This window comes from Moesziomyces antarcticus (assembly GCF_000747765.1).
Source record: "Moesziomyces antarcticus DNA, scaffold: scaffold_v10001, strain JCM 10317, whole genome shotgun sequence".
Lineage (NCBI taxonomy): Eukaryota > Fungi > Basidiomycota > Ustilaginomycetes > Ustilaginales > Ustilaginaceae > Moesziomyces > Moesziomyces antarcticus.
Genome location: NW_014639009.1, coordinates 204,916 through 232,726, shown reverse-complemented (window position 1 = coordinate 232,726; position 27,811 = coordinate 204,916). Strand labels below are relative to the sequence as shown.

Below are 27,811 nucleotides of genomic sequence, written 5' to 3'. Positions count from 1 at the left end.
AGCACGGCGGTTCCGTCGGCTGTATCGCGCTGCATTGGTTTTTGCACCACGGATTTGATTTTTTTTCCTCGGTCCAGAGCAGGGTGAGACCTGGATGTTGGCCAGCTAGACGGCCTCTGCTCCTCATGCATTCGTGTCCTCACTTCCCACGCCCGCAGCATCTCGCCGTCATTGCTTTCCCCCTCTCACTCGTGCTCAAGTTCGAATCGGTCCCCTCTTGCGGTCTGCTCCGTCTCGGTCTCCGGGAGCGGACAAGACTTCTTCCGATCCAGCCGTAGAGACAGCGTCTACTCTACTCCCAGCTCCATGAGCGTAACTACGACATGTTACTGTCGAGACGAGCGATCCAATTCGATGCATGAGCTTCCCTTTTCACCGCTGATTCCATTGCCGACCTCATCCTAGCACGTCACACTAAGAACCCGCATGATGACAACATGCTTTGAGCCTGACTTCAACTCGCCAACACCTCTTCCATCGGCTAGTGTGTGAATCCTGCAAAGTGAAAGAGCAGGCAAGCGAGAGAGCTATGCCATGGTGCGCGGCGTTTGGGCGTCCCAAGGTCTCGCGTGCATCCACGCTCGGCGCAGATCCCCAGCGCCACAAGCCACCCGTAATGCCCAACCTGAAACCCCTATCTGCACACCGAGAGCCTTCGTGCACCGCGAGATCAAACTTCGAGGCAGCCTTCCGCCATAGCTCGCGCAACGTGAGCCTCGAACAATGCACTTCACGCTCGCGAGTGCACACTGCCAAGAGATTAATTAGCCTACGATGAAACACAACCTCGCCGCTCACCAGCTTAGAGGTCGACACCGGCGAGCTCGTCGACCGTCTTCTTGCGGTGACTCTTGGCCTTCCGCTTTCCTTTGAGCGGCGAAGACGCTCCCTCGGTGCCCGCCATCGACGCGTCTCCGTCCAGCTCGAGCGGCGTCATGCGTTCCGACGCTTCGCTCGCACGTCCGCGCTTGCTCGGTCCACCGCGCTTTCGGCTGGGCGGCTGCGGCGTAGTCTCGGCAGTATCCGTCTCGGCCTTGCTCGGCGGACGCGCGCCAAAGAAGTCGTCCTCGTCCTCCTCCAGCGACCACTGCAGCCCGGCCGACGGCGCAGGCGATTGCGCCGCCGCCGCAGCGCGGTCCTTGTTGAGCCGACGCTTGGCCACCATGGCCCGAGCCGAATCCGCCTTGTCCTGCGCCGTCTGCGCCTCCTCCGCCTGCTTCTTGCGCAGCATCGACTCGGCCAGCTCGTCGTCGTCCAGCAGCAGCGACACAATCTCCTGCGGCTTGGCCATGCCCGTCTCGCTGTACGCCTTGTTGCCCACCACAATATCCTGCACCTCCTTCTTGTTCCTCGCCAGTCGCACAATGCGCTCGTCGATCGTGCCCTTGGTGATGAGTCGGTACACCGTGACCTGCTTCGTCTGGCCCAGACGATGCGCTCGGTCCATCGCCTGCTGGTCGTTTGACGGGTTCCAGTCGTGGTCGTAAAAGATCACCGTGTCGGCCGCCGTGAGATTGATGCCCAGACCACCCGCACGCGTCGAGAGCAGGAAGATGAACAGCTCCGGCTTGGTCTGCCAGTCGGTCACCATGTCTCGGCGATCCGAGATCTTGGACGCACCGTCCAGACGCAGGTACTTGTACTGTCGGTAGATCAGGTACTCCTCCATCAGGTCGATCATCCTCGTCATCTGGAAGTAGATCAGCACGCGGTGGCCGTTCGCCTTGAGTTCGCGCAGCAGCACGTCCAGCTTGGCCAGCTTGCTCGAGTCGATGATCAGCTTGTTCATCTGCGGCACCTGCATGCCGTTGTACGGCAGCTGGTCGATCGACGAGTCGCGCAGCACGCCCTGCGGCGGCACATCCGGCAGATCGCGCTCCAGCTCTTCCACGCGCTGCACCGACTCGCGTCCCTCCGGCGAAAGTCCGAATAACGTGGCAGACACCTGCGGATCCTGCGTGAATCGGTCCTGCGACTGCATGAACGGTCCGTCGTTGCTGTACAGTCGGATCGGCGGAGCCACGGCTGGCGCAACCACCGCGCGCGCCGAGTCCTTCGCCAGATACGAGTGGCGTCGGTAGTCGGCCGCAACTTCCTCCAGGGGCATCAGCAACGATGGCGCCCGGCCCGAGGTGCTCGGTACCGGTCGCAGCACCTTGCCCATGGGGCGCAGTGACGCCGCAGCAAAGTCGTCGTCGCTTGCAAACGCCTCGATGGAGCGCCAGCGGCGTTCTTCGGCCGCAGCAGCCAAGATGCGCTTGATGCCGCTGCTATGCACGGCTCTTTCGGCGTCGGACGCCGAGACGCCGATGAGCGGCAACGAAGCAAAGGCCGAGTCCTTTCGCTGCAGCGATTCGTACACATGAGGCGCACGCCAGATGTTGAGCAGATTCTGCAGATAGCCCGTGTCGAAGCCCTTGCGACTCTCGTGACCAGGCATGTCGCAGAGGCCGCCTTCCCTCACGAGCAGCTTCGGCAGCTGCAGCTCGATCAGCGAAGTGGTAGAGTGCGGCAGATTCAACAGGTCGCCCTCGCGCGCCAGCGATCCCGATCGGGCGAAATCGGCAAAGGCGAAGGGCGCGCGCACATCGGCACGCTCAAAGAGCTCCGGATGGTTGCACACCTTGCGGAACTGCATGACGAGATTCATCAGACTCTTTAAGCCCGCCTCGTCGTTCGAGGTGGCGCGGTCCATGAGCTCGGCCACCGAAATGTTGGCTCGCAGGCCGCGGTAGAGCATCTTCTGGCGCGCGCTGAGGTCGCAGAAGAGGTCAATCTCGATCTTGTCGCCGAGCTCGTTCTGAACGTTCTTCTTGATGCGGCGAAGCATGAACGGCTTCATGATCATATGCAGACGTCGAAGCTGATGCTCGTTGAGCGTGCCCTTCTGCTCTGCGTGGCTCTCGATGTCCTTGGAGAACCACTCGCTAAACTCGTCGTGCGAGTCGAAGAGCGAGGGCATGATAAAGTGGAGCAGCGCCCAGAGCTCCTGCATCGAGTTCTGCACGGGCGTACCCGTGAGCAGCAGGCGGTTTCGGCAATTGAAGCCGAGCAGCGTCTTCCATCGAATACTGCTGGACGACTTGATGGCCTGTGCCTCGTCGAGGATCATGTACTGCCACTTGACGCGCTGGAAGTACTTTTCGTCCGAGACGACGAGCTGGTAGCTCGTGACCAGGACGTGGAAAGGCGCATCGCGGTTGTACGAGATCTGCTTGCGATTCCAGAACTTGCGCAGCACCGCGCGATCCTTGACGTTGCCCCAGTACGGCAGAGCCTTGAGCGAGGGCACAAACTTGCTAATCTCCTGCTGCCAGTTGTGCAGCGTGGAAGCGGGCGCAATGACGAGGAAGGGGCCCCAGATGTCGTGCACCTCGGCGAGATAGGCCATGAGCGAAATCGACTGCACCGTCTTGCCGAGACCCATCTCGTCGGCCAGGATGCCGTTGATGCCTTGCTCGTAGAGGTTGGCGAGCCAGTTGAGACCTTTAAGCTGGTACTCCTTGAGCTGGCAGGTGAGCATCTTGGGCTGCTTGATCTCGGTCTCGCCCATGGAGGTGGGGTTCATGAAGTTCATGTCGTCCGAGTCAAAGGCCTTGCCGAGGTCCTTTTCGTCGATCTGCTTGCCTGGACCGGCGTCCAGCCCGTCGCGTTCGCGGGCCAAGGCCTCGTTTCGCTTCCTCTCTTCCGCAGCAGCCACGTCGAAAGCCTGGGCCTTCTCCTTGGCAAGCCGCACGGCTTCCTGTGCGTTGCGAGCAGCGTGGGCACGGAGGTTGCTCTCGTCCTCGTCGTCAAAGTCGATCTCGTCAAGTTCGGCGAGCCTGGCTTCCGCATCGGCAACCTCGGCGTGCGGGTCGATGGCAGGCACGCCGTTGGGATCGATGATCTTGCTGCTGCCTGCGGTCTCCTCGGACTCTTCGGCCTCGGCGGTCTTGAGTTTGCTGCCGACGAAGTGACTGTAGAGCTCGGTCTGCGAGATGAGGAAGTTGAGCTTGCGAGCTTGGCGCTTGGCCTCGCGCATCTCCTCTTCCTTCTTCGCCTTTTCGAGCGCCTCCCTCTCGGCCTTCTTGCGGAGCTCGCGCTCTTCCTTCTCGTTCCTCTTCCAGAAGACGAGAACCTCGCGCATGACTCTGCGGGCGCGTAGCTGGACGTCCTTGACCGTCTTGTTGTTGCGGGCGGCGCCTCGCTTGGCCTCGCGCTGAACGACGCTCGAAAGACGGCGCCAGTACATGACTTTGCTCGATGCGCTCTGGAGCACCGTACGATAGACCTTGGGAACGTCGCGCTTGGCAATGGTTGTCCAGATGCGTCGGTGGGCGTCCTCGAGCTGCTGTGCGCGACGAGAGTCGATGGGGACCTTGCCCGCCGCGTCTAGGTCGAGAGCGAAGCTGGCGTCGTCTGCGATCGGCGAAGCCTGACGCGAGGCAAATGCAGATTCGTCGGCATCAAAGGCAGCATTGAGATCCGCCAGCGTGGAGTCGGCATCGGATCCAGGTGCAGGCGACGAAGCCGCGCCGCTAGCATCGAGCCTACGTCTCTTGCCGCCGGCGGCTAAGAGCTTGCCTTTGCTGCGCTTGAGCTTGATGATGTTGGCGCGCGAACCGTTGGTGCGGGCGGCAATATCGGCGAGTGCGACGTCGTCGCTGTCGGCGTCGTCCTCGTCGCCGTCCCGGAGAAGCTCGTCGACGTCGTCTGCGTCTCGGCCGCCCTTTCGCCTCCTTGCGCCCTTGGATCCCGACACCTGGCCGTCGCTTAAGGTGCCGAGAAGCTCAAGATCGATCTCGTGGTCCAGCTGCTGGCGCACGTGGTTGTGGCGACGCTCCATGTCCCTTTGTGAAGCCTCCTGCTGCTCGCGGATGCGGACCTGTCGGAGCATGGCAAAGTGACGACCCTCGTAGGCGCGAGCGACTCGCTTTTCAACCTCGACATGCTTCTCGTGAAGGCTGGCCTCGAATGCATCCTCGATGAGGCGCAGGCGTTCCTGCATGTCGAAGACGTAGTCGTCGAGCTCAGGCTGCCAGGCGGATCGATTTTCGTCGTTGGACAGGTCGCTCTCCCAACCGTCTGGGTCGCGGTTCTTCTTGGCGGGAGGGGGCGGCGCCACGAAGCTCGAGGTGCTCTTGGACGGCGGGAGCGGATTGTTGCGCAGCTTGAGCCCGGCCTTCGCAGATCCGTTTTTGATGGCAGAATGCGGGACTTCTGACTTTTCAGCTCCGTGCACTAGAGTGTCCGGCGCCCCAGCAGATTGCGCCTTGGGGCCGGAAAGATCGTCGGCCATTCGGGCGGATGCATAGGGCTCTTCCTTGACGCGGACAGGCGCCTCAGTGTTGCTCTCGTTAAGGTCTGGGCGATATTTGGAGGCGGTTCCGTTGTGAGGGTGGAGGCTTTGCTCCTCGTCCTCGGGTTCGGGCGTAAAGTCGAGCCTGCGATGACGTTCGTCGCGTCGGGACGGATGAGAAGCAGCGCCGCGAGCCGAGCTGCCGGATGACTCCCTGGCCGGGTCGAATGCCCCGAGCGAGGCTTGGGAAGCATGCGGCTGTGCTGCACGCTGACTGTCGTACTCGGCCGCCACAACCGACTTGGCAGGGCTCGAATGAGAGGAGTGTGAATCGCCGTTGGCCGCGCGGTCGTTGAGCATGTTGAAGATGGACATCGAGGGTCTCGGGGGGCTATCGGGAGCGTCGCGCAGCTCGGCGTCCCTGCTCGGAGCCGCATCGTAGTCGCGGGTAGCGAGGTCGTTCCTGTGCGCATGTTCGCTGGGAGCGGGCTGCGATGGCAGCACCGGAGACCTGTGCGCGCCACGTCGATACGAAGGCTGAATCTCGCGGGCATGGGCATCGTACTCGGGTCGGCGATAGGACATTTCGTCGGCGTGTGGATGAGCGACTGCTCGCCGGGGAGGCTCGTCTCTGACGCTGTAGCGATCGTACGCAGGATGCTCGTGCCTGGACTTGTCGAGGTCGTGGAGCGGAGCTGACGGATAGTCGTCGCGGCGGACGGCGCGCGAGCGCGATGCGTACGGGTCGGATCTCGACACTTCGTATGATCTGTCGTCGTATTCCCTGTAATCGGCTCGGTAGGGGTCGGATAGACGCGGCCCAGTGGCGCGATCCATAGGCTGCTGGACCAAGGGACGGTCGGAGTAGTCGTGTGCGTACCTGTATGCTGGTTGGGCTGAGCGGCGGTAGTCGGGATGCGCGGCAGGTGAGCGCGAAGGATCCGCGGCGTACGATGGGGCGGTTTCATAGGTGGCTTGAACCCGATCGTAGCGGCGACGATCATACTCGCTGGGATGCACTCTGTCGTAGGGGTAGGGCGCCGCTTCGGGGTTGCTGCCGGGGTCGTATCTGCCGTAGGCGTCTGCCATCGGGGCAGCAGACCGCCCAGAGTAGCGGTAGGAAGCCCCTCTGTCCTCGCCGCTCATCTCGGAATTGGGCCGAGTGTGTGGTGATGGCCCGGAGCGAGGGCGGCGGTGAGGCCAGACAACTTTGGCCGAGGGAGGATGGAGTAGGCCCAAGTCAAACGACGCCGACGAAGGCTTCTGGCGCGCGCTGAGAGCAGCCTCCGGTGGAAAGCGTTGCCAGGCCGTGCGTTTGAGGCGACGCCAGCCCTCCGTCCGAAAGTGACGATTTGCCGGGAGATGGAGTGGAAGAGCTCCAGTCGATCGCTAGACCCTGTGAGACTGGGTTGCAGGAGCGACGTCGGCACCAACAGCAAAAACGTGGACCGCAGAGGTGTCGACGAATGCTTCGTGGGGGTTGGAGGGGTAAGTGGTGGTGGATGAAAGGATGCAGCGACGCGCGGCGAGGGGGAAGGGGGTGTGGCTGCGAGACGATCGTGCTGAGTCGAGCGTGGTGCAAGTGGAAAAGGGCCGTTGCTCATGCCGTGCGCATCGAGCGCCCCAAATTGGTGCTGCCGCCAGGTTGAGTTGAGCCCAACTCTGAGCTAGCGGCGGCGGCGCGGCTGGCTGGTTGGCTCGATATTCACGGGTTTGCAGTCACTCTCGGCGCATCGCTTGCTCCCTCAGTCAGCGGCTGTTTGGCTCGCGTTTTTCCCGCTTCTGCCGACGCAGCAGTTCCAAGCAGACCCGTGCGAGCGACAGCCTCGCGCGCCGCAGCCGGGTCGAGGACTGGGATGGCGAACTGGAATCCGCACACACGCGCGCTCGGTCAGTCCTTGCAGCAGTAGCACCAACAGCAGCTCAATCAGCCGCTGACGGTGGGACTCGTTGAGCCAAGCCTGTGCTTGCTCCATCGGCTGCAAACCTGGCGCTGGGCAGGCGCGTCGGTGCAGATCCAGGCGATATTGAGATCTCTCTGGGCCTGGCTGAACTGGCTGAACTGGCTGTCCCGACTGAGCTTGGCTTGGCTGGGCTGATTGATGCGGAGCGTCGCCCCTCTCCTGCTCAATCGACGCCCCGTGCGGATGCGCTCTTCTTCTCATTTGGCCCAACCACCGTCGCGCCGTTTGGTATTTTCGCTCGTATTTTTCTTCCTGCCCGCCCACCATGCGTTGCCAGAGCGCAGGTGCACTGGGGGGAAAAAATTTACGCCATGCACACGAGCCGATCTCGAATTGGGTCGTGGAGCGTGGGCGTGTGTGCAAAGTAGGCATGCAGCACAATGAGCGCGCCCGGCCCTGGCTAATCGGAGCGTGTGACTGCGAGCTCGCGCGCGCCACTCGGGGCGATGCCGCATCGTCGTCGTCGTCTTGCCTCATGGCTGGCAATCAGAGGTCCGTCGAGCGTTGTTCGGCAGCCGGTTGCTTGGCAGACTCGCCCTTGTCCCGGTGTCGTTCGGCAGGGCGGCTGACAGCTCGGTGATCTGCGCAGCGTGCCAGCCTGTAGGCGTGGCCGGGTGCAGGCGCCGGGTAAGCCGTGTGGAGGCGGCAGCAGCGGCTGTCCGCATTCCCTCCCTTCGATCACATTCGCGGTCGAGCCTACTTGCCCTCACCCTTGCGATGAGCGCCGCGTTTCGGAGATGCTGCCAAGATATGAAAGGCTCCGCCGTCAATCACACTCGGTCGGCGGGTGGGGGTTACCGATAGAGGCAGCTCCCGTGGGGTCAGGCCGAGACTACCGCATGCCCGATGCATCGGGTCTCCACTGTTTTTGAGCCACAAGTCAGGGTCAAGCTCGGACCAAATCGACTTTCGGTGCCAGAAAAAAAAGGAAAAGTGCCCAGCAAAAAGGAGGCAGCAAAAAGGAGGCAGCGAAAGTACCAACATCCGTCTCACCCCATCGGGGTCGGCTCGTGCAACAGCCACGATCGGGGATCGTCTGTTCCTGACGCTTCGCTCACGACACTGCAGACGAACTGACCCGAGGCAACTGAGCATGCTACATACGACAAGGACAGGCCCAGGGTGGAGACCAGGTCCCGACACAGGAAGCTGACGCCGTGTCGTCCGAGAAGAACGCAAGGTATGGCCGACGCTCCATGCCATCGCTGCACTCACTGGCGAAGCGGCACCTTGACACCGGCGAGGGCCATCCGAGCCGGCGCAAGCTAGAGCAGCAGCGCAGGCACACGCCGGCGATCCACCGTGCCTTACAACACCTTGGCCGACGTCGAAGCGCTTCCAAGCCGGGCGTAAACCGGGACTGGCATCGCAAGGAAGCGAGAAGAAGGATGCGTGATCCAACCTGACCGGCGGGGCCGCCAGCTGCTACCGGCAGCGGGTGCGCTATGCACGCAGCCCAAAGAGGAAAGATGCGATGCGTCTGGTGTACATCGCTCGCCGAGGTCGAGACCGCGTCGCTTTGGGTCGCCGGCGCAGGCCAGCACAGCCGCTTCTTCCAAAGATTTTGCAGCCAAAGCCGAAGCGTGCACAGCCCTGATGCAGCCTGGACGCAAGTGTGCACGCCGCCTCCGTCATTGCAGACGTCGACAGAACGCACGCGGGAAGCTGCCAGCCGAGAGGCGAGAGCGAGAGAAGCGCAGGCGGCGTGGTGAATTTGACAAGTCACATTTCGCCTCGGCCCAAGTCGATTCCACGTTGGCAGCTGCACCAACTCGCCCGCCCGCACAAGCGAGGTGGGCAGAGGCAACAACGCACGGTTCACCGCTGCGGGGCGGCGGCCCTAAGTTATTCCCAGCTTTCAAACCGACTCTCTTCCGCAGCAGGAGAATTTAGAGCGACCGGAGTTGAAATGCCTGCCGCCCCGCTGTCTCTGTGTTGCTCTCTCCAACGCGCAACGCACGGTGCCAATTGCTGTCGTCATGGCGTGCATCCACTCGCCCTTCTCGGCCTCCGCCACCCGACAGCCCCTGATTTGTCCAGCACAGCCCAAAGCGCCCTTCACACCTGTCTAGACCCAGCCAAAGCACGTGTATTGCGGAGGACGTCTTTGCCAAAAGGAGCGAAAAGGCTGCTGGCTTCTGTGTCGGGAGAGGAGCCGCGACCGGACCCGCACTGCGAGGCAAGCTTGCGTGCTCGCAAAGCAGATGGGAATGCACAGGTGGCAACTCGGCAGCGAGTTGGCCAGGCCGAGGCCCGTGCCGTGAATGGCACGGCCGTCACGTCAACCCCCGTGCGTCGAGCGTTCGTGCATGATGCAATGGCTCTGGTTTAGTCCGCCTGCCCTTGACCCGTGGCCCTGGGCAGTGTCACAGACAGGTCAGCTGGGCACAGAGCCGAGCACGCTACAGTGCTTCGGCCATTCCGTCCGCGAGCGCACGGGGCACCTCCAGGCACTTTTGAGCAGTCCTTCCCCCCTCTCTCTGCCGCTGCCGCTCGAGATGCCGCCTGACATGCCGCCGTGATTTGGCATGCTGAAGCCCAGTCAAAGCTCTGGAGCAGTCAAGCTCAACCGCGCCAGAATGCGATGCACGAAGGTGCGAGTCCTGGGCGTGCACGACTGCTCGACCACAGCTATATAAACGTCGACCTAATCTGTCCATCTCGTCGCCCTCCAGCATACACATCACACATTCACACACCTCTACACACTTAGACCACTCTACACACATTCACAATGGAGGGCTTCATCAACAAGGCTAAGGAGTTCGCCGGCTCTGAGCAAGGCAAGGACCTGATCAACCAGTTCTCGGGCAACAAGAACAACAACAACAACAGCAACTCGTCCTCTGGCTTCGGCGGTAACAACAACGACGACTCGTACGGCTCGTCGAACAACAACAACAGCTACGGCTCGTCGAACAACAACAGCAGCTACGGCAGCAACGACGACGACAACAACAACTCGTCGTCTTACGGCTCGTCGAACAACAACAGCAGCAGCTACGGTAGCAACGACAATGATAACAACTCGTACGGCAGCGGCAACAACAACTCCTCGTCGTACGGCTCGTCCGGCCGCAACAACGACAACGACAACTCGTACGGCAGTGGAAACAACTCGTCCTCCTACGGCTCGTCCGGTCGCAACAACGACGACAACGACAACTCGTACGGCAGCGGCAACAACAACTCGTCCTCCTACGGTAGCGGCAACAACAACTCGTCGTCGTACGGCAGCAACAACGACAACGACTCGTACGGCTCGACCGGCCGTGGCGGCAACAACTCGTCGTCGTACGGCAGCAACAACGACAACGACTCGTACGGCTCGACCGGCCGTGGCGGCAACAACTCGTCGTCGTACGGCAGCAACAACGACAACGACTCTTACGGCTCGTCCGGCCGCAACAACGACAACGACTCCTACGGCTCGTCTGGCCGTGGCGGCAACTCGGGCGGCTTCGGCAGCAGCAACGACAACGACTCGTACGGCTCCTCGGGCCGCGGCGGCAACAGCGGCGGCTACGGCCGTAGCAACGACAACGACTCCTACGGTTCGAGCGGCCGGGGCGGCTCGGGCTACGGCAACGACAACAGCGACTCGTACGGCTCGAGCAACAACAACAACAACGACTACTAAGCGGCCACGCCGGGTTGCTCGTTGGTTTTGCGCTCCTGCACCACCGTGTTCACTGATACCAAGTTCCGGAATGTGCTTGCACAGCTAAAGATGAAATGATATGCTCCGTGGAATCAGGCCCTATTCAATCGATGTGTCGATCGTGATGAGGTTTCGATATGAGCGTTTGATTCGGAGGCGGTCCGATGAGGAAGGTGGCTGTCAAAAAATGCGCCTGATCCGTGCGCCCTTTTTTCGGGCTGAGTTCCTGTTCGGGACTGCCTTCCCGGCCTTTTCTCCTGACCTCCTCGACGCATATGAGCTCGAACCACCAAATGCCTGCGTCCTGTTGAGAGACCGAGTGAAGTTGGTTGAGGGGGAGATGCGACGATCAGCGTCACCTTCGAAATCGCAGGGTGTGCGGCTGCCGCCCCGCTCGCGGGGTGACAAGTCTACAGCAGTCCTCAAGGCTGCTTTCCGCCCGCTTAGCGGTCTGCCTCAACGACCATCGCAGCCGAATCCATCTTCCACATCCTCCCCGATCAAGCCGGTGTTGGCACCACTTGCGCCTCGCAGCATTGAGGAGCTCCAAACCGAGATCACCGAAGCCGAACTTGTTCTTTCGTAAGTTTCCCCACCCTGATTACGAGTCATCTCGAGCCCCAAAACTGACAGACTTCCGCACAAAAGTGCGAGATTGGAGACGCACAATGCGGCAAGAGCAGCCAAGGGTTTGCCACCACATGAGGCCGAGCAGATAGTCGAGCAGTACATCAAGCTGCTCACCCAATACAACCACGTCAAAGACGCCACCCAGCTCGTGTTTGACAAGGTACGCCCCGTCCACACGCTCAGCTCTAACGCGAAGCAATATATGCTGACCCACATCCTTCGCCCTGGGGCGGCCTTGCATCACAGATCGCCGAGCTCCAACAGCTGCCTTCGGGCGACATCCATGCACGCTACGGCGCCTGCGACGAGCTCACAACCTCCAACCCCGCATAGCGCCATCCCACACACAGAGTAATTCCGACTCACCTCATAACACGCTTGAGACTATGCCGGTCCGTTGAATCAACTGCCCTCGATTTGCATCATACGACAGTGGAAGAAGTGCGCGCGTCCATAGATGAAGCTGCAGCGGCGGGAAGTGGAGGCGGCCGCGCACCGTACGACGGAAAGTTCCTTCGGCTGAGCAAGAGCCCCTTGAGGCTGCGAATCTCTGCCTTGACCTGGCCCAAATCTCCTGACCTGGGGCTTTCCGCACCACTCGACCCGGGACCCAAACGGAAGGTTCCACCAGAGTAGCTGCTCGACGAGGTGGCCGCAAACGCGTGTGTCGAGATATCCGCATTGAGACTGGCCAGAGTCGACTTGAGGCCCGCCAGACTCGCCGAGCCTGGGCCGGAGCTTGCCGTTGCGGATGTCTGCGTATGCTTGTGCTTCTTCTGGTACGCGCCGTACGGGTCGAATTCGAGCCCGTCGTCGTCATCCGATCCATCCGCCTCCGTGTCCTCGTCTTCCCACTCGTCCGATCCAGATCCTGCATCGGCCACACTCGCTACCCTGGCACCACGCGATGGGGACGACGACACACTCGGTGCTGCGCCCGTGGATGCTGCCGAAGGGTTGCCGGCCAAGTCACCTCGCAGTGCAGCCGCGAGACTTGCCATGCTCTCCCGGATCGATGCCATCACATCGATTGGCTCGAGCTTGGCTGGCTCCACTTCACCTTCTTCGGAAGCCAATGCGTCTGCGTCGTCATCAGCCTCGTTGGCGCCCTCTGCAAGCAGCGGCGTCTTGGCATCGACGACCACATCAGTACCGGGCATGACGATCTTCTCGCTGCCAGCCTTGGCATCCTTGGCGCGCTGCGTCAACTTGACTCCTTCCTTCTCGCCCTCTTTGGCAGAAGTGTCGACATCGTCATGGAAGTGAACCTTCTTCAGCACGCCCTTGAGCGGCGAAGAAGCCACGTTCGTGGAAGCTTCGTCGGCGCCGATCCTCGCGCGCTGGACGGGGACATATGTGGCGAGGCTGGCGACATTGCTCCTCAGCTTGTCGAACAGCATGATGTGGTGCTTCAGCACGATGCTCCTTGCGTCGAACATGGCGGTGATCTTTGGCAAGATGTAGGCGCGGTACGCCGAGACCACGATCGCCGTGAGGCCGCCTCCGAGCATCATCATGTAGCTGAGCGTGCGGAAGAACTGGAGCAGCACCTGGTAGCGTGTGAGAGGCGAGGCAGCGTTGCCGCCCTGCTTGTGCGGATCGGAATGGGCGATGGTGCTGCCTTGGGATGCGGGAGAGTCGTAGTAGAGAGCGAGAGGAGAGTTCGGGTACGACTTTGGCGGCGGTGCAATAGCGTCTGCGTTGATCGGATCATCAAATTGGCGGGCGGCAATCTCAAAGGCGTCCAGATCACCAGCGTTGGAAGGCTGTACGCCGCTTTGACGAGCGGCGAGACCTTCGACGGGAGACTTGGCATCCTGGAAGGCACGCGAGATCTCGTCCTCGGTCAGGCCCTTGGAACGCAGGAACTCGCGTTTGTCTTCGTCGGATGCAGACTCTGAGACGTTGGCTGAGGTCAAGAATCGATTCGCCTGGGCGAGGATCTGACTCCTGTCGCTCGCCTGAGTTGCTGCGAGCGATGGGGACGAGGATCCCTCGCCAACGCCCTTGGTGTCGTCGGCCATGCTAACTGCGAGTTTCGACGATGAATCGAGGTCCCGTTGAGCCGTCGAGCGTGATTTTGTGGTGGTCGATGTGGAAGAGGATGAAGGAGAGCGCTAACGGCGGCATGTCGACCAGGACCCCACATTCTGCCTGCGTTCCACGTCTCCGCTTATGTCGTCGGCTAAGTCGAGGCGGTTGAAAGACCGAAGACCGGCCTCAGAGAGAGGGCGCGTGCAACCGACTTTCCATCCGCATCCAATTTCTCGCCCGAAACAATTCTCGCACCAACCTCCACGCGCAGAACCGCCCCACCTCGGCCACACATCCTCTCCAAACAACCTCTGCTCAGACTGATGCAGGCCGCACGCATCGACAGCACCGTCGTGACACGGGTCTTGTAGCGGCTGCGGTTTCAATAAACATGTAAAGATGAGACTACGGCCGACTGTTGCAAAGCGAGTAGGAAGGGAGAAAGGCAAGCGGGACAGGGAGAGGTATCGATTACAGCAGAACCTAAGCCTGCACCTGGGCGCCCTCGGAGTCGTCGCGCTTCTTGAGCACGAGCTTCTGTCCGTTGGTCATCCGCCTCCACACGTCGTGGACGTCCTCGACGACGGTCTCAAAGTGCGAAGTGGCGTCGTAGGAGCGCGTGATGAAGATGTTGTCCTCCTTACCGCCCTCGATGGGCTCCTCGAGCGGGCTGATGGAGACAAACTTGTCGAGGATGGGGCCAAGAAGCTCGAGACCGGGACGCAGCTCGAGCTCGGGCTTGTCGGTCTCGACGATGGTGGAGACCTGGGCGACGTAGAAGTCGCGGGCGGCGATGTTCTGGGCGCTCGAGACGCCCGAGATGTAGATGTCGTGCTTGCGGCCGACCTGGTTCTGCGGAATGATGAGCTGGACCGAGTCCGAGTTGTCGGTGTTGGGGATGGGGTGCTTGAGGATGCAGATGGCGCGCACCACCTTGCCCGTCTCGCGCACCTTGTCCTTGCCGTTGACGCCGGATCGGAAGTAGCTCGGGTCGCCGATGACCATGTCGGCCTTGACCGTCTCGTCGCCGCTGCGCACGCCGACAAACTTGCCCGTGTCCGAGTCGACGACGATCTCGTCGACAGGCTTGTCGAGCATGTAGGTGCCGCCGTAGATGGCCGAGAGACGCGCAAAGGCCTGGGGCAGCTCGCCGAGGCCGTAGAGCGGGTAGATGTAGGGCGACTTGCCGTAGCGGGCCATGGACGAGGTGTAGAGGATGATGCGGTCGTAGGTCTCGCGAGCCGGACGCTGGAGGTACGAGTCGTCGAGGTGGAGGGCCATCGAGTGTCCGATAAAGTCCTTGGTGCCGGGTTCGAGACCAAAGTAGTCAAACACCTTGACCATGGGGTCGGCGTCGAGGTCGAGGGTCTGGTGGGTGGCGGGGTCGGCGTCGCGCCAGTTCTGGATGAACTCGAAGAACTTCTTGGCGCGGCGCTTCTCAAAGAGGCCCATGAGCGAGGAGCGCACGGCCTCCATCTCGGTGGCGGGCACCTTTGCGATCTTGCCGTCGCGGTAGACGTACGAGGCGGCGATCTGCTTGAACTCGAGGTAGCGGGTGACGTCGGTGTGGACGAGCATCTGGGTGAGCTCACCGTTGGCCATGATGAGCTTGGGGATCAGGTCGACGGCCCAATCGCGGTCGCGGCCCCAGTCCTTGGGCGGCTCGGCACCAGGACGGAACTTCTCGTAGAGCTGGGTGAGGTTGAGCGAGGCCATCTCGCCGCCGTACACCTGGCCTCGGTCGATGTGGAGGACCTTCTTGCCATCGACGGAGAGCAGCGCCGAGAGGACGCATTCGGTCACACCAGTGCCGAGAATGACGGCGTCTGCAGCAGGATCGAAGATTGGAGGCTCAGTAAGATGCGAGAACAAGCATGATGCGATACGGGCGCCTGTGCGCTGTACTCACCGTACTTCTCATCCATGATGCCTTGGGGGTCGACGGGATTGCGTGTGAAGGGGGGAAAGGGTGGTGGAGGTGTCCAGTGAGGGTTGGTAAGATCACACTCGCGAAAGGGGTCACGGCGAGTGCTGCTATGCGCTTTGTGTGGGAGAGCGTGCGTGAGCGAGAGCGTGGCGCTGGTGCTGGTCTGACCGTCGGTCGGCCAATCGCTAATCGAGCGGGGCTGCGTGTCTGGCTAGCTGGCTGTGCAAGTGCCTCGATTTTGCGCCGAGGTGGATTGTGCATGCATAAGTTGGCTCGCGCTGTGTGCACTTGTGTTGCTCTTTTGCTCCACTCAAGGCTGCAGCGATCGCAGGCTGTTCCACATCCCACGCATTGAAAATTGATTTTGAGTGTGTGAGATCTTCGTTCGCAGTACGCTTGCGCACCAAAAAAAAGGGGGCCCTGCCTTGAGTGGAGGAACGATGCTATTTCAAGCGACCGCCGCTCTCCACGAAATCACTCGACCTTCCGGGATCCTTTGGCGGATGTGCCGATGGACCTGATCGAGAATGCTGATGAAGACGAAAGCAGCTCACGAGCGCGCTTCGATCAGCCGTCAGAACTTCAGAACGTCGTAGGAAGACAGCCAGAAGAAACGAGGGTGGGCGGGTAGCTTTGGTGGGCTTCCCCGGCCTGCAGCGCGCTGCAATAATGCATTCGCTGGGTGGGATTCGAGCCGAGCAGGCTGGGAGGCTGCCTGGCCGTGTCGGTGTTGGTCTTGGCTGGCCGCGCACAGACGCCTCAGCTCCAGCTCAGCCTCCACGCTGCGCTCTACAGTCACACAATTCGCACGGCTCCCCTCCGACGCAGCAACGCTTGGCCTGACGTGGCTCTTCCTTCAAGACGCAAAAGGCAGCTCCTCAGCTGTCACCACGTCCTCGTCACCAACACATCGCAACCGCCACAACCCCTTCGTCTCCTTCGCCGACACATCGTCGGGTGAGCCGATCGACGGCATCAAACGTAGTTTTCTTCTCTTCCTGACCCTGGCAACGTAGTCATGGCGCGTCGGTAGACACCGCAGTCGTCGTCGTGACTTGGCGCCCCACCCGGCTCTCGACGTTACCCAGCGCGCGTCCTCACCATGCTGCGAGAGGCTTTCTACTACCTCCTGGGAGGGGTCACCTTCCTGCCCATCTGCGCGCTTGCCCTGCTCATCCACTTCTACTGGAACGCGCCCTCCGCACGCCGCGATGCTCCGCTAGCCATCGACGCCGACGTCGATCTCAGCCATGAGAAGAAGCTCGCAGCGCTCGACCTCGCCGCTCAAAACGCAGCCATCCACGCAGAGATCGAGAAATCCAAGGGCAAGGACCACCCCCAAGGCGATGCTACCGCTCCTCCCACTGCGAAGCGCATCGGTCCCGGTCCAGCCAATGCCTCCACTGCTCCTCAGCCCCACTTGGCCGGCTGGCTCGTCATTCGCTCCACGTTTGAATCTGACAAAGACAATGCCCCCGCGAACTCGGCCTCGAGCGCTCCCGCCACCATCCCGGCTAAACTCGTAGACGCCGAGTCCGACGCCAGCCGCGTTCAGTCCGATGACGAGCATGCGCCCATCGAAGGCACCGACACAGCGGATGCAGTCAAGTCCAATGCCACTGCGGCGGGGTCGGGCTACATGTCCCAAATGTACAGAGGCATCCTCGATTACCGCATCGGCAGGACTGCCAACAAGAAGCCCGCGGCAGAGGCCAACGCTGCCCGCTCCGCCAATGCCTCCCCCGCTCCTGGCTCCACACCCACCGGCACCGCTGGACGTGAAAATTTCTACTGCATCCTCAAGTCTCCCATCCTCTACCTCTACTCCTCTGACGACGTTGCAAATCCCAACACAGAATGTCACGCCGCCATCGATCTTCGCGCAAAGCGCGTCAGCATCTTTGTAGCCGGTCTCGGTGACACCCTCGCGGACTTTGACGTCGAGCAATTGACCGGCTTGCATGCAGATGAACAACAGCTCGACGGCGATGATTCCTCCGCTCCGGCTGCCTTTGATGCAAAGCAAGCGTGGCGCAAGGCGAAACGAGCCGGCGTTCGCGATGGCGAGCTCTTCATGAAGAGGAATGCCATCCGCGTCGTCGGCTCCGCTCACGGGCGCAGCGCTTCGCCTGGCGATCGCAAAGCAGCTCGCGCCTCGCATCTGGGTCGACGAAGGCCGCAATGGTATATCTTCTGCAAGAACAACTATTTCATGGAGGACTGGTACCATGCTCTGCTCCAAGCCTCGCTCCAGCCAGACTCCAGCATGTCTGCCAAACTCCCCGACGACGCAAGCAGCGACGTCATTCCGAACGTCTTCAGCAAGGTCGATGGCCCCATCGGCTCCACTTTCTCTCAGCACGACATGGCCTCCCTTCTCGTCTCGCTCGACAGCCTGCCGGATCCCCTTCCGCTGCGATGGCTCAATGCCCTCGTCGGCCGCATCTTCTTCTCGGTCTACCGAACAGCCTGGCTCGAGAATTACATCATTTCCAAGATGATGAAGAAGATCAATCGCGTCAAGACGCCTGGCTTTCTCGGCGACATCAAGGTGGTTGAGGTCGACGTCGGAAGGCGTGCTCCTGGCTTTAGCCGTCCTATGCTCAAGGCCCTCACCTCGGAGGGCGAAGCCAGCATGGAGATTGCAGTACACTACGTCGGTGAAGTGCGCATTACCATTTCCACCACTCTCACACTCTCCTTGGGATCTCGCTTCAAGCCTTACACCATCCCCATCGTCCTGGCCGTCGTGCTCAGATCACTCGAGGGCAACCTGTTGCTTCATGTCAAGCGTCCACCAAGCAACCGTCTCTGGTTCGGCTTCACAACCATGCCCAAGATGGAGATCGACATCGAGCCGGTCGTCAGCGAAAGAAAGGTCCAGTGGGGCATGGTCACTCGTCTCATCGAGGGCAGGCTCAAGGAGCTTCTCAACGAGTCGATCGTCGTGCCCAACATGGACGACATCTCCTTTTTCGACACCCGCTCTTTGCCTTTCCGAGGCGGCATTTTCGCAGACGCCGCAAAGAAGGCGGATGCGCTCGGCGGCGATGTCGCTGTTTCGGATCCGTCCTCTGCCGCTGCCAACGCCGCAAAGACAGCTTCGCAAGCGGAACGCGACTCCAAGAGTGTACCGACCAGCACCAAGTCCTCCGATCTGCCTGCAGCCAATAAAGTGGGCACAGTCAGCGCTCCCGTCTCTGGCACAGCTACACCTGACACGCCCGATCGCCAAAGCGCGATCCCGTCTCGGAACGGCTTCGACGAAGACGCAGAGGCAAGTTCTATCAGTGCTGGCGTATCAACGAGTGCCGACCTTCGCAACCGCAAGGCTGTCGGCGAAGCGACTGCGCTGGCACGCAAAGAGGCTCTGCTTCAAACCGCTCGCACATCTTCTCCAGCCGCTGCAGGGCTGAGTGACCTCCTTTCGCGCGACCTAGCCGCTGGAGGTGGCAGCTCGAATACCATCGCTGGTTCTCCGCCAAGACAGGATTCACAAAGCAGCAAGCGTAGGACGTGGTTCGGCAGTGGGTCAAAATCGTCCATGTCCAGCGTTTCGTCGTCCTCTGGGCTTTCCACGCTTGGTCTGAGTGCTGCCGCTCTCGGTGGCAGGTCGGGTCGAGAGCAGAGCAGCCTAGCGCTCGGAAACGCCAGCATAGAGCGTCCGTCGCAACGGTCCAATTCGGCCAACGTGTCCGGTAGGAAAGACTCGACCCTGTCAGCGATGTCAGCACCTGACGCAGGCTCTGTGCGAGCTGCTTCGGACTCGGTGCGCCCCAACTCTGCCGAAAAAAGTGCGAGCGATGTGCGAGGCTTCACCAATCCTCCGGCGCTGACATCGGACTCAGAGGATGCACCAGGCTCATTCACTGTGGCCCGCACAGCTTCGCGCGAACTTGAGGAGGCGCAAAAGCCTGCTGAACCGGATCGTCGTTCCGGCGCACCGTCTCTCATCATTTCGAGCGCATCCGAGCCAAAGCTAGCGACATCTGACGCAGCTGCTAGCGAGCCGTCCCCAGCGACGATGGCGACTCTCCACACGCCGTCCACACGCGATGCGGACGAAGATCAAGATGTGGTGGAGAGCCCTTCCAGCCTAAGCCATAGCACGCGGTCGTCGCTGCGAAGCTTCAGATCCGATGCCGTCAGCTCGCAGCCATCGAGGGACGTGAACAACGACCTTTCTGGGCCTGACGGCAAGGCCCGCGCTTCCGACGCATCCGATGTCGTGCACGCAATCGAGGCGGCCAAGGCTCCCCCTCCACCGCCACGTCGACCAACAAGCAGCGCCAAGGATGAGCTTGCTACACCTCGTCAAGACGCCGCATCGCTGCTCTCGAGCGTGCAGCGCGGTCGGTATGGCTTGAATGACACCGACCGCAGTGCGGGTGAAGAGTCGGGCGCCCTCGCGGGCTCCACATCAGCCATGCTCCTGACCTCGTGGAACCGCGCCAAGGCGAGCATGGCCGACAAGGAATCGAGGCAGGCGGCTGCGCGCGATGCAAAGGATGCGATCAAAAGGGGATGGGCAAACTGGAACTCGAAGCGCGCTGATGCGAAACGAATGTCTGTGGCAGGCGAAGAACTGCGCGACCAGTCCGAATACGACGGCATGTCTCGCTCTCAGTCGAGCCGCTTGTCGCTGGTGCCCGGAAAGTCGGCCTGGCTCGCAAGTAGTCCGCCGGATCCGACCAGCTTCGGTCTTGGCTTCGACAAGGCTAGCCCAGAGAATGTCCGCAGCCGAGGCAGCTCGACAGCGGCCTCCTTTGCCTCCAGGCCACGTTCCAGCGCCACGGACACGGATGATGACAACGCGAGCATGCATTCCAATTCGAGTTCGCGGCAGCCGTACCGCGAATTGAGGGCAGCCAAAAAGGTGCACGGCTTTGACAGCGCCTCGGGTGAGGCCAGAGCGTCTTCGGCGTCGTCGTCGAACCTCGCTTCGACCCAGTCCTCATCGCGCTCGACTTCGCGGACAAACACCTCGACTGGTGATGACTCTGCTTGGACAGCCCAATGGGATGCAGAAGTACCCACGTTGACGCCCCCGATTCCCGCCGCTTTCCGTAACGATCGGGCCGAGGAAGGAAGTCCCGAGTCGAAGCGCAAGGCCCTCGAACGCACGACGAGCAACGACCTGCCCAACACGTTTACTCCGCCTGCCTTGCCTCAAAGGAAACCAAGCAGCAGCGTCTCGTCGACAGGACAAAGCAGCGGCGTGGTGTCCTTCATCCCGCCGGCGCCGTCTACCACGACCGAGGTTGTTGCCATCACCGGCCCTCCAGCTGCCAGTGTCTCAGCGGCTCGTCACCCGAGCGAGGGCCAGACCGATGAGCTCTCCACGTCGGAGAGCTCCGATAGGCAGTCATCGGTGCAGCCGCAAATCCATATTGCCAAGCCGGACTCGCCCGAGCGTCCGCTTCTGGAATCGCCCGGTGCAAAGCCGGTCGATGCACCAGCGTCGCCAGCCCGCACAGCCATTCATCGAGAGTCAAGCTCGTCATCGCTCAAGCGGGAAGCATCTCGCTCTTCATCGACTACGCCCGATGCGCATCCGTTGTCGTCTGGAGACACCGCAAAGCCCTCCTCGGATGGTCCAAACACTGCCAAAGATGTATGTGCCGGTGATGCGAGCGCGTCTGCGACTCTGACCGGGGCGAAATCGGATGAGAGTGCCGATCAGCCTTGGTCAGCAGCATCACCAGAGGTATCGTCGCCTATTCTTGGATCGGGGATCAAACAGCAGCCCGGTCGGGCGACGATGATGGCAGTACCCGGTATTCCCTCGATGCAGAAGGCGGGTCCGCAAAGCTTTAGCGCTCCGCCTCCACCTGAGCCGACCAGCGATGCCGAGACGTCGCCGAGCGCCTTCCGAGCTAGCTCGCTTTTCAAGATGCCCGCCTTTGGTAGCCCAGTGTTGACGAGCGGTGCTAGGCGTTCTTCTGGCTCTGCCTCGGAAGCGTCTGCGTCGGCCGCAGAGAAGACGGCGCCGCCGCCCGTGCCAGCCAGACCGAAGGCTGAACCGAACACCACCGCGCTGGGACTGTCGCAGATGGACGAGTCGGCGAAAGCGAAGGTGACGCCGCCGGTAGTCTCTAACATCGGCGATAAGGCTTCGACAGAATCGGAGCAGCCGGATCACGGCGCCGACGCCAGTTTTGCAGATGTGGCCGGGGCAGAAGGACCTGCGGTCGACCCCGACTTCGAGCGCGCGCAGTTCGATGCAGGCGCCACGGTGCAGCTGGGCAATCGCGAGATCAAGCTGCCGGCGGGACGCGAGTCCAATCGCGAGTAAGCGCCTCTGTGCTTGTTGATTCTCATGTCGCGTCGTTCATACTTTGGCTTGATTTGCAACTCTTCTCGTCCCTTGTTCTGACAGCATGGCTGTGTTTGATTGTGAGCGTGGTGGGCTGGTCTATGGGTCTAGCAGGCCGATGTGTAGTTCTGTTGCCAGGTCGTCGAGTGCATCGGCGGGTTCTTCGTTTGGTTGGTGAGGGAGGGCGAGGGAAGGGTGCATCCAGCGCCAAACGGTGAATGCGTGATTGAGGCCTTTTTGTTCCTGGATGGCGTAGATTCCTCCGTCGTTTGCCCTGTCGCATTGGGAGGCTTGGGGGAGGTTTGCGCCGCAGCAGCCGCCACGGCCGGGGGAGGGGAGGAGGAAGTAGACCTCGCTCACGCGCGAGTGGACGAGCGCCATGCAGCAGTAGATGCACGGCTCGTAGATCGTAAACAGCGCCAGACCGGTGAGCAGGTAGTCGGCACCGTTGGCAACCGCGAGCGACGAATTCGAGCGATCAATACCGCGCAGCGTCGAGACGCGCGATACCGCCGAGATGACAGCATGCTTGAGTGGATTGCGCAGGGCAACGCGCATATCCAACGCGTCGACTTCGATCGTTCCTATGCCAGGCGAGGGCGACGTGTAGACGGCTACAGAGGCGGAAGGTGTCGTGTTGAAGGCAGACCATTGCGCTTCAGTCATACCGAGAGTAGAGATGATGCGTTCCTTGTGCGGATCCCACGTTGTTGTGGCTTCGCAAGGCGGGAGTCGACCGATGATCGGAGCTCCAGGCCCGGTCAGCTGCGACCAGTCACAGCCCTCGCGCTCTTCCCACGTCATAGCCCCGTTTGCAGACTGGAAATGCCGCGCGGCATCAAAAGGATGCGTAACGTGCACGGCCGATCCGATCGCCTTGACCTTGACTACGGTCGACTGATCGTCGGCCCGTTGCAGCGCATGCCTTGCAAGAGCAACACATCGCTTGAACCTGTTCCACGCCCACCGCACCCTCTGTGAGTCGTGCCACATCTTCTCGTCGCCCTTCCTGTCCACCAGCAGCACCGGATTGCCGCCATTGTCCGGCACGAGCTCCTTGGCATTCGTCCTGACAATGCACGGCCACACGGCCTGCCATTCCGTCAACCTCTCCTTTGTCGGCGCAGCAATCACCGGAACCTGGCCGATGTACGGTTCGGGGCTCTCTCCGAACACACTTCCGCCCTCCGTGCGCAGCCAGGAGACCAGTCGGGAGCGGTCCGGAAAGGCGGTGCGCAGGCAGAGGAGGAAGTGCGTGCGTGCGACTTTGCGGCCGTTGGGATCGACGCTGGTCGAGGTGCGGAAGGAGCGCAGGTGGCGCGTCGAGTGCAGGCCGTCGTCGCGATTCTGCAGCTCGGCAGGATGCTTCTGCAGGAACTTGACCGCGAAAGAGGCCGAGGTGGGCGGGATGTCGATGATCCACGCATCGCGTGTGGCGAGCGGCACAGTGACGGGGTCCACGCCCGCGGTAATGCGGTACACCGCAGGCCCCGTGGCAGGCCGACTTGGACCAGGCGCACTTCGAACCTCGATGCCATTCTCCACTCTCTTCGCCTTGTCCACACTCGAGGATTCCTGTTCGTCTTCGTCGTCGCTGAGACCGATGCGGCCCATCTCCATAGCTGCGTGGTCTGGGTCCTGAGCCTGTCTCTTTTCCTGCTCCTCCCTCTCTGTCACCTCCTGCGACGGTGGGGGTTCCCACCACATCCTTCCCGCGCCGTACGAGATGGTGAGCTCCTCGCCCTCCGCTACCGCCCTCGTCGTAGTATAGCTGATCGAATGCGTCGCATGGTCCAACACATATTTGACGTTGGGCGCGGTCGGGTGGTGGTTGAAGAGCGACCCCAGCCCGAGAGCCAGCGCCATCACCGCCCTGCCGCCTGTGCGTTTCCACACAAACGTATAACCGTCCAGCTGCGTCTTGCTTCCGTACTCGGCATACTCGGCTGGCGGGAACAGCAGCACAGGGCTCACTTCGATGAGCGTGTCTGCGGCGAGAGGCGCAGTCGCATATACCCCCCGCCCGCGTCCCCCACCGGGGTCGCGAATCGAGAGCCCAAATCGGTTGAGGTGCGGCGTGGATGAAGGGTACTGGAGCAGAGACTGGACGTGTGCTTCCTGGTCCGCAGCGAGCGCGGGCAGGTGCGTCTCAACCATCTTGCTGCCCCACTGCTGCGCTCTGCGTTAGAATGTCGATATGGACGTTACCGATCGAGAAGCTTTGGGTTCCATGCACCGCCCAAATTTTCGACCAAATCTCGGGACCCGGAGTATGTCAACCTCCTATCACGCGACACCCCTTCGCCTCTCGCTCTCGCTCAATATCAAGCGAGGGTAACGCCACGAGTTCTTTAAGCACAGTGAAATGATATTAGCAAGATTGCGCGAGTCCATGTCCGTGAGATGCTACTGAAGATGTTGATACAGGGAAAAAAGAAAGATGCGAGGGCGAAGGCAGTCTCGCGGTCTCGCCGATATTGGAGGCTCGTGAACGAGCCGAGGTGTGAAAACGAAGATGCAGATGAAGCGAGAGGCACAGGCGCTAAGCCGTCTTTGCAGTGGCAGGGCGGTTGGCGGCAACGATGCTTTCGGGGTCGGGGATGCCGGCGATCTGCTCGAGCTCTTCGCACTGCTTGGTGAGCTCCTTGCTTTTGCCATCGAGCCAGCGGATGAGGTCGACAGCCTGGAAGAGCACCGCACTCTTGGAGCCAGCGCCGCCTCCGGCACTGCCGCCTCTTCCTCTGCCCTTGCCGCGCTGGCGCACGCCGTCGGGACCCGCCTTTTTCGCCTTCTTTGGCGGCTTCTTGCGGCCGACGGCGAGCACGTCGACAACGTCGTCAACGTCGGATCGGTCGTCCAGACCCTCGTCCTCCACTCCCGTGCCAAAACCGGACGAGAGGCCGAGTGCACGTGCGCCAAAGTTGCGTCCGTCGTCGAGCAGGACCACGAGGTCTTTGAAGCCCTCTCGGATGTAGTTGCGCCGTCTTTGTTCGGAGAGGATGTGATTCTGTCGTTTTTCGGATTCGGTCAGCAGCTCTCTCTTGCTGCCAGCATCGCGATCTGCCTGCATTGAAGTGTCTTCGCCGTCGTCATGCTCCGTCTTGAGCTTCTTGCCACCTGTGTTGTGCTTGGACGGCGTGGGTGCGGTGACGGAGGGCGGTTGTTGTGGCTGCGATGCGGCGGCTAGAGCGCGCGATTGCGCCACCATGTCGAGCCCTGCGCTCATGTTGAACATGTCGGCGTGCATCCTGGTCAAGGAGCCAAGTGCGAGCGCGGCCTGAGTCTGCTCATCCGCTTCACCCGTGCCAAAGTGGCCGGCGTTGCGCTTGGACCCGACTGCGGAAAGGTCGTGTGCGCTGTGCTGTGCATACTGTTGTGGTGCGGTGTGTTGCTGTGAAGACCATTCAGAGAGACCACCGCCGAATGCAGTGTTGACCAGATCGGCTTCGTGGTGGTAAGGCCGCGACTTGCCGGTGCTGAGGCTGCGCTGATGGGCATGGTTGCGCGCCGAGCCGTGTGGAGATGTGGCCGAGGAGGAGGTGTCGTGCGGGCTCTGAGACGATGATGCGGTGGCGGATCCAGAGCCCGAGCCGGACGATGCCGTCGCTCCCGAGGCAAGCTTGGTACGGGCTTGGAGGCGGCGCGCTGCTGCTGACATGGCAGCGCCTTCATGTAGCATTGGATCGCGACTGGCGGCGGCCGAGCCAAAGTCAGCCGGGAAACCCATTGCCTCGGCGGCCGCTGCTGACCTCTCCGCTGCGGCGGCAGAAAAACTGGGCAATCCCTCGGGCAGGCTGGGATCGAAATCCCATTCGAAGCCTTCTAAGAAGTTGACGAGCATGTTCTTCTCTTTGGCATCGAATAGCTGAGCACCCTGAGAGTGTTTGTCGCTCGCGCCTGGCGTGCCGATGCCGAAAGGCGACATGGTGCCGCTAGGGAAAGCGTCCAGATCGAACAGATTCGCGCCCGAGGGTTCAAAGTCGGGGGGTGGAGGAGGTCGGAGAGCGGACTCGGAGAAGCGAGAGGAGCCGACGCGCGGAGAGGCGGGTCTGCTACCCTTGGAAAGGCTGCCTCTGCGGCTATTGGACCTGCTGGCCATGTGGATGTCGTCTTGTCCGAAGCCCAGAGTCTGGGGAGTGGAAGCCAAGAAGTGCGATGTGAGGCCTGGAGTCATGGGGTTGGAAGGCCCGCCTTTGCGGTCGGCCGAGCTGATGAACTGGAGGTCGTGGAGATCCAGCTCAGCCGGAAGGTCGAGGGAGAAGTGGAAGTCCTCGTAGGGGACGGGCATAGGCGGAAGGTCGGAGCCTTTGTCGGTGGCATCGTTTTGGTGCTGCATTGCTTCAGCAGAAGGCGAGGCGGTGGCGTTCAAAGGAGGCTGGTGTAGCGAAGATGGAGTAGTCATGTCGTGAAGGTCGATTTGAGGAGGAAGTTGAACCGCGACGCTCATGCTTTGCGCGGCCGAGTGTGGGCAGATCCTTTTGTGTGCGGGGGAGCAGCTCGGCCAGGACGAGCTGAAGGGCGAAAGATGATGCTACGCCGTCGGACTGGACGGCAAGACAAAGCTTTTGTTGACGGCGAAGAGAAAGTCAGAAGCGCAGGGCTCAAGTCGCAAATGTCTGTGATGCGAGCTGATGACCAGACATGGACTCGTGCTGGTTCGTGGCTTCGAATGCGAGGCGACGTGGTGGCAGATGCGATGTGAGCTGATCCAGGGCGTGCCGGACGTTCTGTGGACGCAGAGACCCGTTTGCGAACCGATAGACGCCTGCCAGACGGAAGCAGCTGCAGCAACGGTGATGTGGTGTCTGTGCGAGTGTCTGCACGACAGCTGCGCGACTATTGACCAATCACGAGCGCGATGGTATACGTGATGTGCAGGCGATGCGTGTAGCAAGATGAGCCTTGCGTTGCGCTCGGAGGGTATGGTGGTGGGGAAACGGGAGGGAGGCGGCGACCCACGCGCGAAGAGAGTGCGACAGCGAGGGGGCCCGGGTGGTTGGAACAGGGCTGCGGGACGAGGGCCAGGAAAGAGTTGGGCACTGCCCAAGCGCCGAAAGCCAGCGACCGGTTCTGCTAGTGCTGCAGGCGGCGGCGGCTGGGCTACGGCGAGTCAAGCATGCGGCGGCAGAGGCACAATTTTCTGGATGCAGTTTGTGATGGCTGCTTTGCGTTGCGTTGCGCCGGGTGCAGTGCAGTGCGGTTGTGGTGCTCTCGGGCCAGCCGGTCGCGTGTCGCCGGATGCTGCCACACCCGCCTCCTCACACTCAGCCCAGTCAGCGGAGCCACTAATCCAATTCCAGCACCGACCCCAGCCTGGATGGCTGCCTCAAAAACCAAAAAACCAAAAATAAGTCCCGCCAAGTTCCTGTAGCGAGCAGGCACACACTCTCTCGCCAACCCACGACAATCTCGACCTGCCAGTCATGGCACAGGCAATCTAGGATGGCAATCTGACGCTCACATTGCCTTGGCCGCAAGCTGGCACCGAGGGCGATTCTACTGGTGCGGAGCGATGATACCGATCGCACCGTGTCACATTCTGATTGTGGGGTCAGGGCGGGTGCGCGGGGCACAAGGGTTAAGGCTTGGGCCGCGAGCATGTCCAGGACCCAGATTGCAAGAGTGCCCTTGCGAGCATCGTGTGCACGGCTCAGCGAGGGTTTATTGTTCTCGCTCGGCCTTGGAAGCTGAAGCCACACTCGACTGGTCAGGCGGCACTCAATTGGCCAGGTGAGACAGCCTTCCACTCGACGACTGGGATCAAAGCGGCAGCAAGCGACCATCGGCATGCTCCTGGACGCTCTGCTCGATTGCGCGCAGCCGCAGAAGAAGCGCGTCTCGGAGGTTTTATTTTGAAAAAAAAAAAGCGGGCAGTCTCGCACATCTGGCAGTCAGTTGGCCAAGCACGCCTGCTCGGGATGACATCCGAAGAAGAGACGGCGTGCACATCAGCATCTTTCTTCGAGGCTTCATCAGAACTGCAAGTGCGGGGAAAAGGCTA

General features: G+C 61.3%; 8 protein-coding genes across 8 annotated transcripts; 3 read left to right on the top strand and 5 right to left on the bottom strand.

Moving 5' to 3' along the window:
• Positions 1-802: 802 nt before the first annotated feature.
• PAN0_001c0083 (SNF2 family helicase atpase) lies at positions 803-6,424 on the bottom strand (the record flags this gene model as incomplete). The annotated part of the gene is made up of 1 exon (XM_014803703.1): positions 803-6,424. The coding sequence occupies one exon, from the start codon at positions 6,422-6,424 to the stop codon at positions 803-805; it is 5,622 nt and encodes a 1,873-aa protein (XP_014659189.1).
• Positions 6,425-9,976: 3,552 nt separating this feature from the next.
• Positions 9,977-10,882, top strand: PAN0_001d0082 (stress protein DDR48; the record flags this gene model as incomplete). Its single annotated transcript, XM_014803702.1, has 1 exon — positions 9,977-10,882. The coding sequence occupies one exon, from the start codon at positions 9,977-9,979 to the stop codon at positions 10,880-10,882; it is 906 nt and encodes a 301-aa protein (XP_014659188.1).
• Positions 10,883-11,243: 361 nt separating this feature from the next.
• On the top strand, positions 11,244-11,866 carry PAN0_001d0081 (uncharacterized protein; the record flags this gene model as incomplete). The annotated part of the gene is made up of 3 exons (XM_014803701.1): positions 11,244-11,485; positions 11,552-11,693; positions 11,780-11,866. 3 exons carry the CDS (start codon positions 11,244-11,246, stop codon positions 11,864-11,866), a joined length of 471 nt encoding a protein of 156 aa, XP_014659187.1.
• An 89-nt stretch (positions 11,867-11,955) lies between these two features.
• PAN0_001c0080 (uncharacterized protein) lies at positions 11,956-13,557 on the bottom strand (the record flags this gene model as incomplete). Its single annotated transcript, XM_014803700.1, has 1 exon — positions 11,956-13,557. The coding sequence occupies one exon, from the start codon at positions 13,555-13,557 to the stop codon at positions 11,956-11,958; it is 1,602 nt and encodes a 533-aa protein (XP_014659186.1).
• Positions 13,558-14,050: 493 nt separating this feature from the next.
• PAN0_001c0079 (rab GTPase activator) lies at positions 14,051-15,492 on the bottom strand (the record flags this gene model as incomplete). Its single annotated transcript, XM_014803699.1, has 2 exons — positions 14,051-15,393; positions 15,477-15,492. The coding sequence occupies 2 exons, from the start codon at positions 15,490-15,492 to the stop codon at positions 14,051-14,053; spliced, it is 1,359 nt and encodes a 452-aa protein (XP_014659185.1).
• Positions 15,493-16,596: 1,104 nt separating this feature from the next.
• Positions 16,597-21,789, top strand: PAN0_001d0078 (uncharacterized protein; the record flags this gene model as incomplete). The annotated part of the gene is made up of 1 exon (XM_014803698.1): positions 16,597-21,789. One exon carries the CDS (start codon positions 16,597-16,599, stop codon positions 21,787-21,789), a length of 5,193 nt encoding a protein of 1,730 aa, XP_014659184.1.
• Positions 21,790-21,909: 120 nt separating this feature from the next.
• On the bottom strand, positions 21,910-23,967 carry PAN0_001c0077 (SET domain-containing protein; the record flags this gene model as incomplete). Its single annotated transcript, XM_014803697.1, has 1 exon — positions 21,910-23,967. One exon carries the CDS (start codon positions 23,965-23,967, stop codon positions 21,910-21,912), a length of 2,058 nt encoding a protein of 685 aa, XP_014659183.1.
• Positions 23,968-24,352: 385 nt separating this feature from the next.
• On the bottom strand, positions 24,353-26,257 carry PAN0_001c0076 (uncharacterized protein; the record flags this gene model as incomplete). Its single annotated transcript, XM_014803696.1, has 1 exon — positions 24,353-26,257. The coding sequence occupies one exon, from the start codon at positions 26,255-26,257 to the stop codon at positions 24,353-24,355; it is 1,905 nt and encodes a 634-aa protein (XP_014659182.1).
• Positions 26,258-27,811: the final 1,554 nt, after the last annotated feature.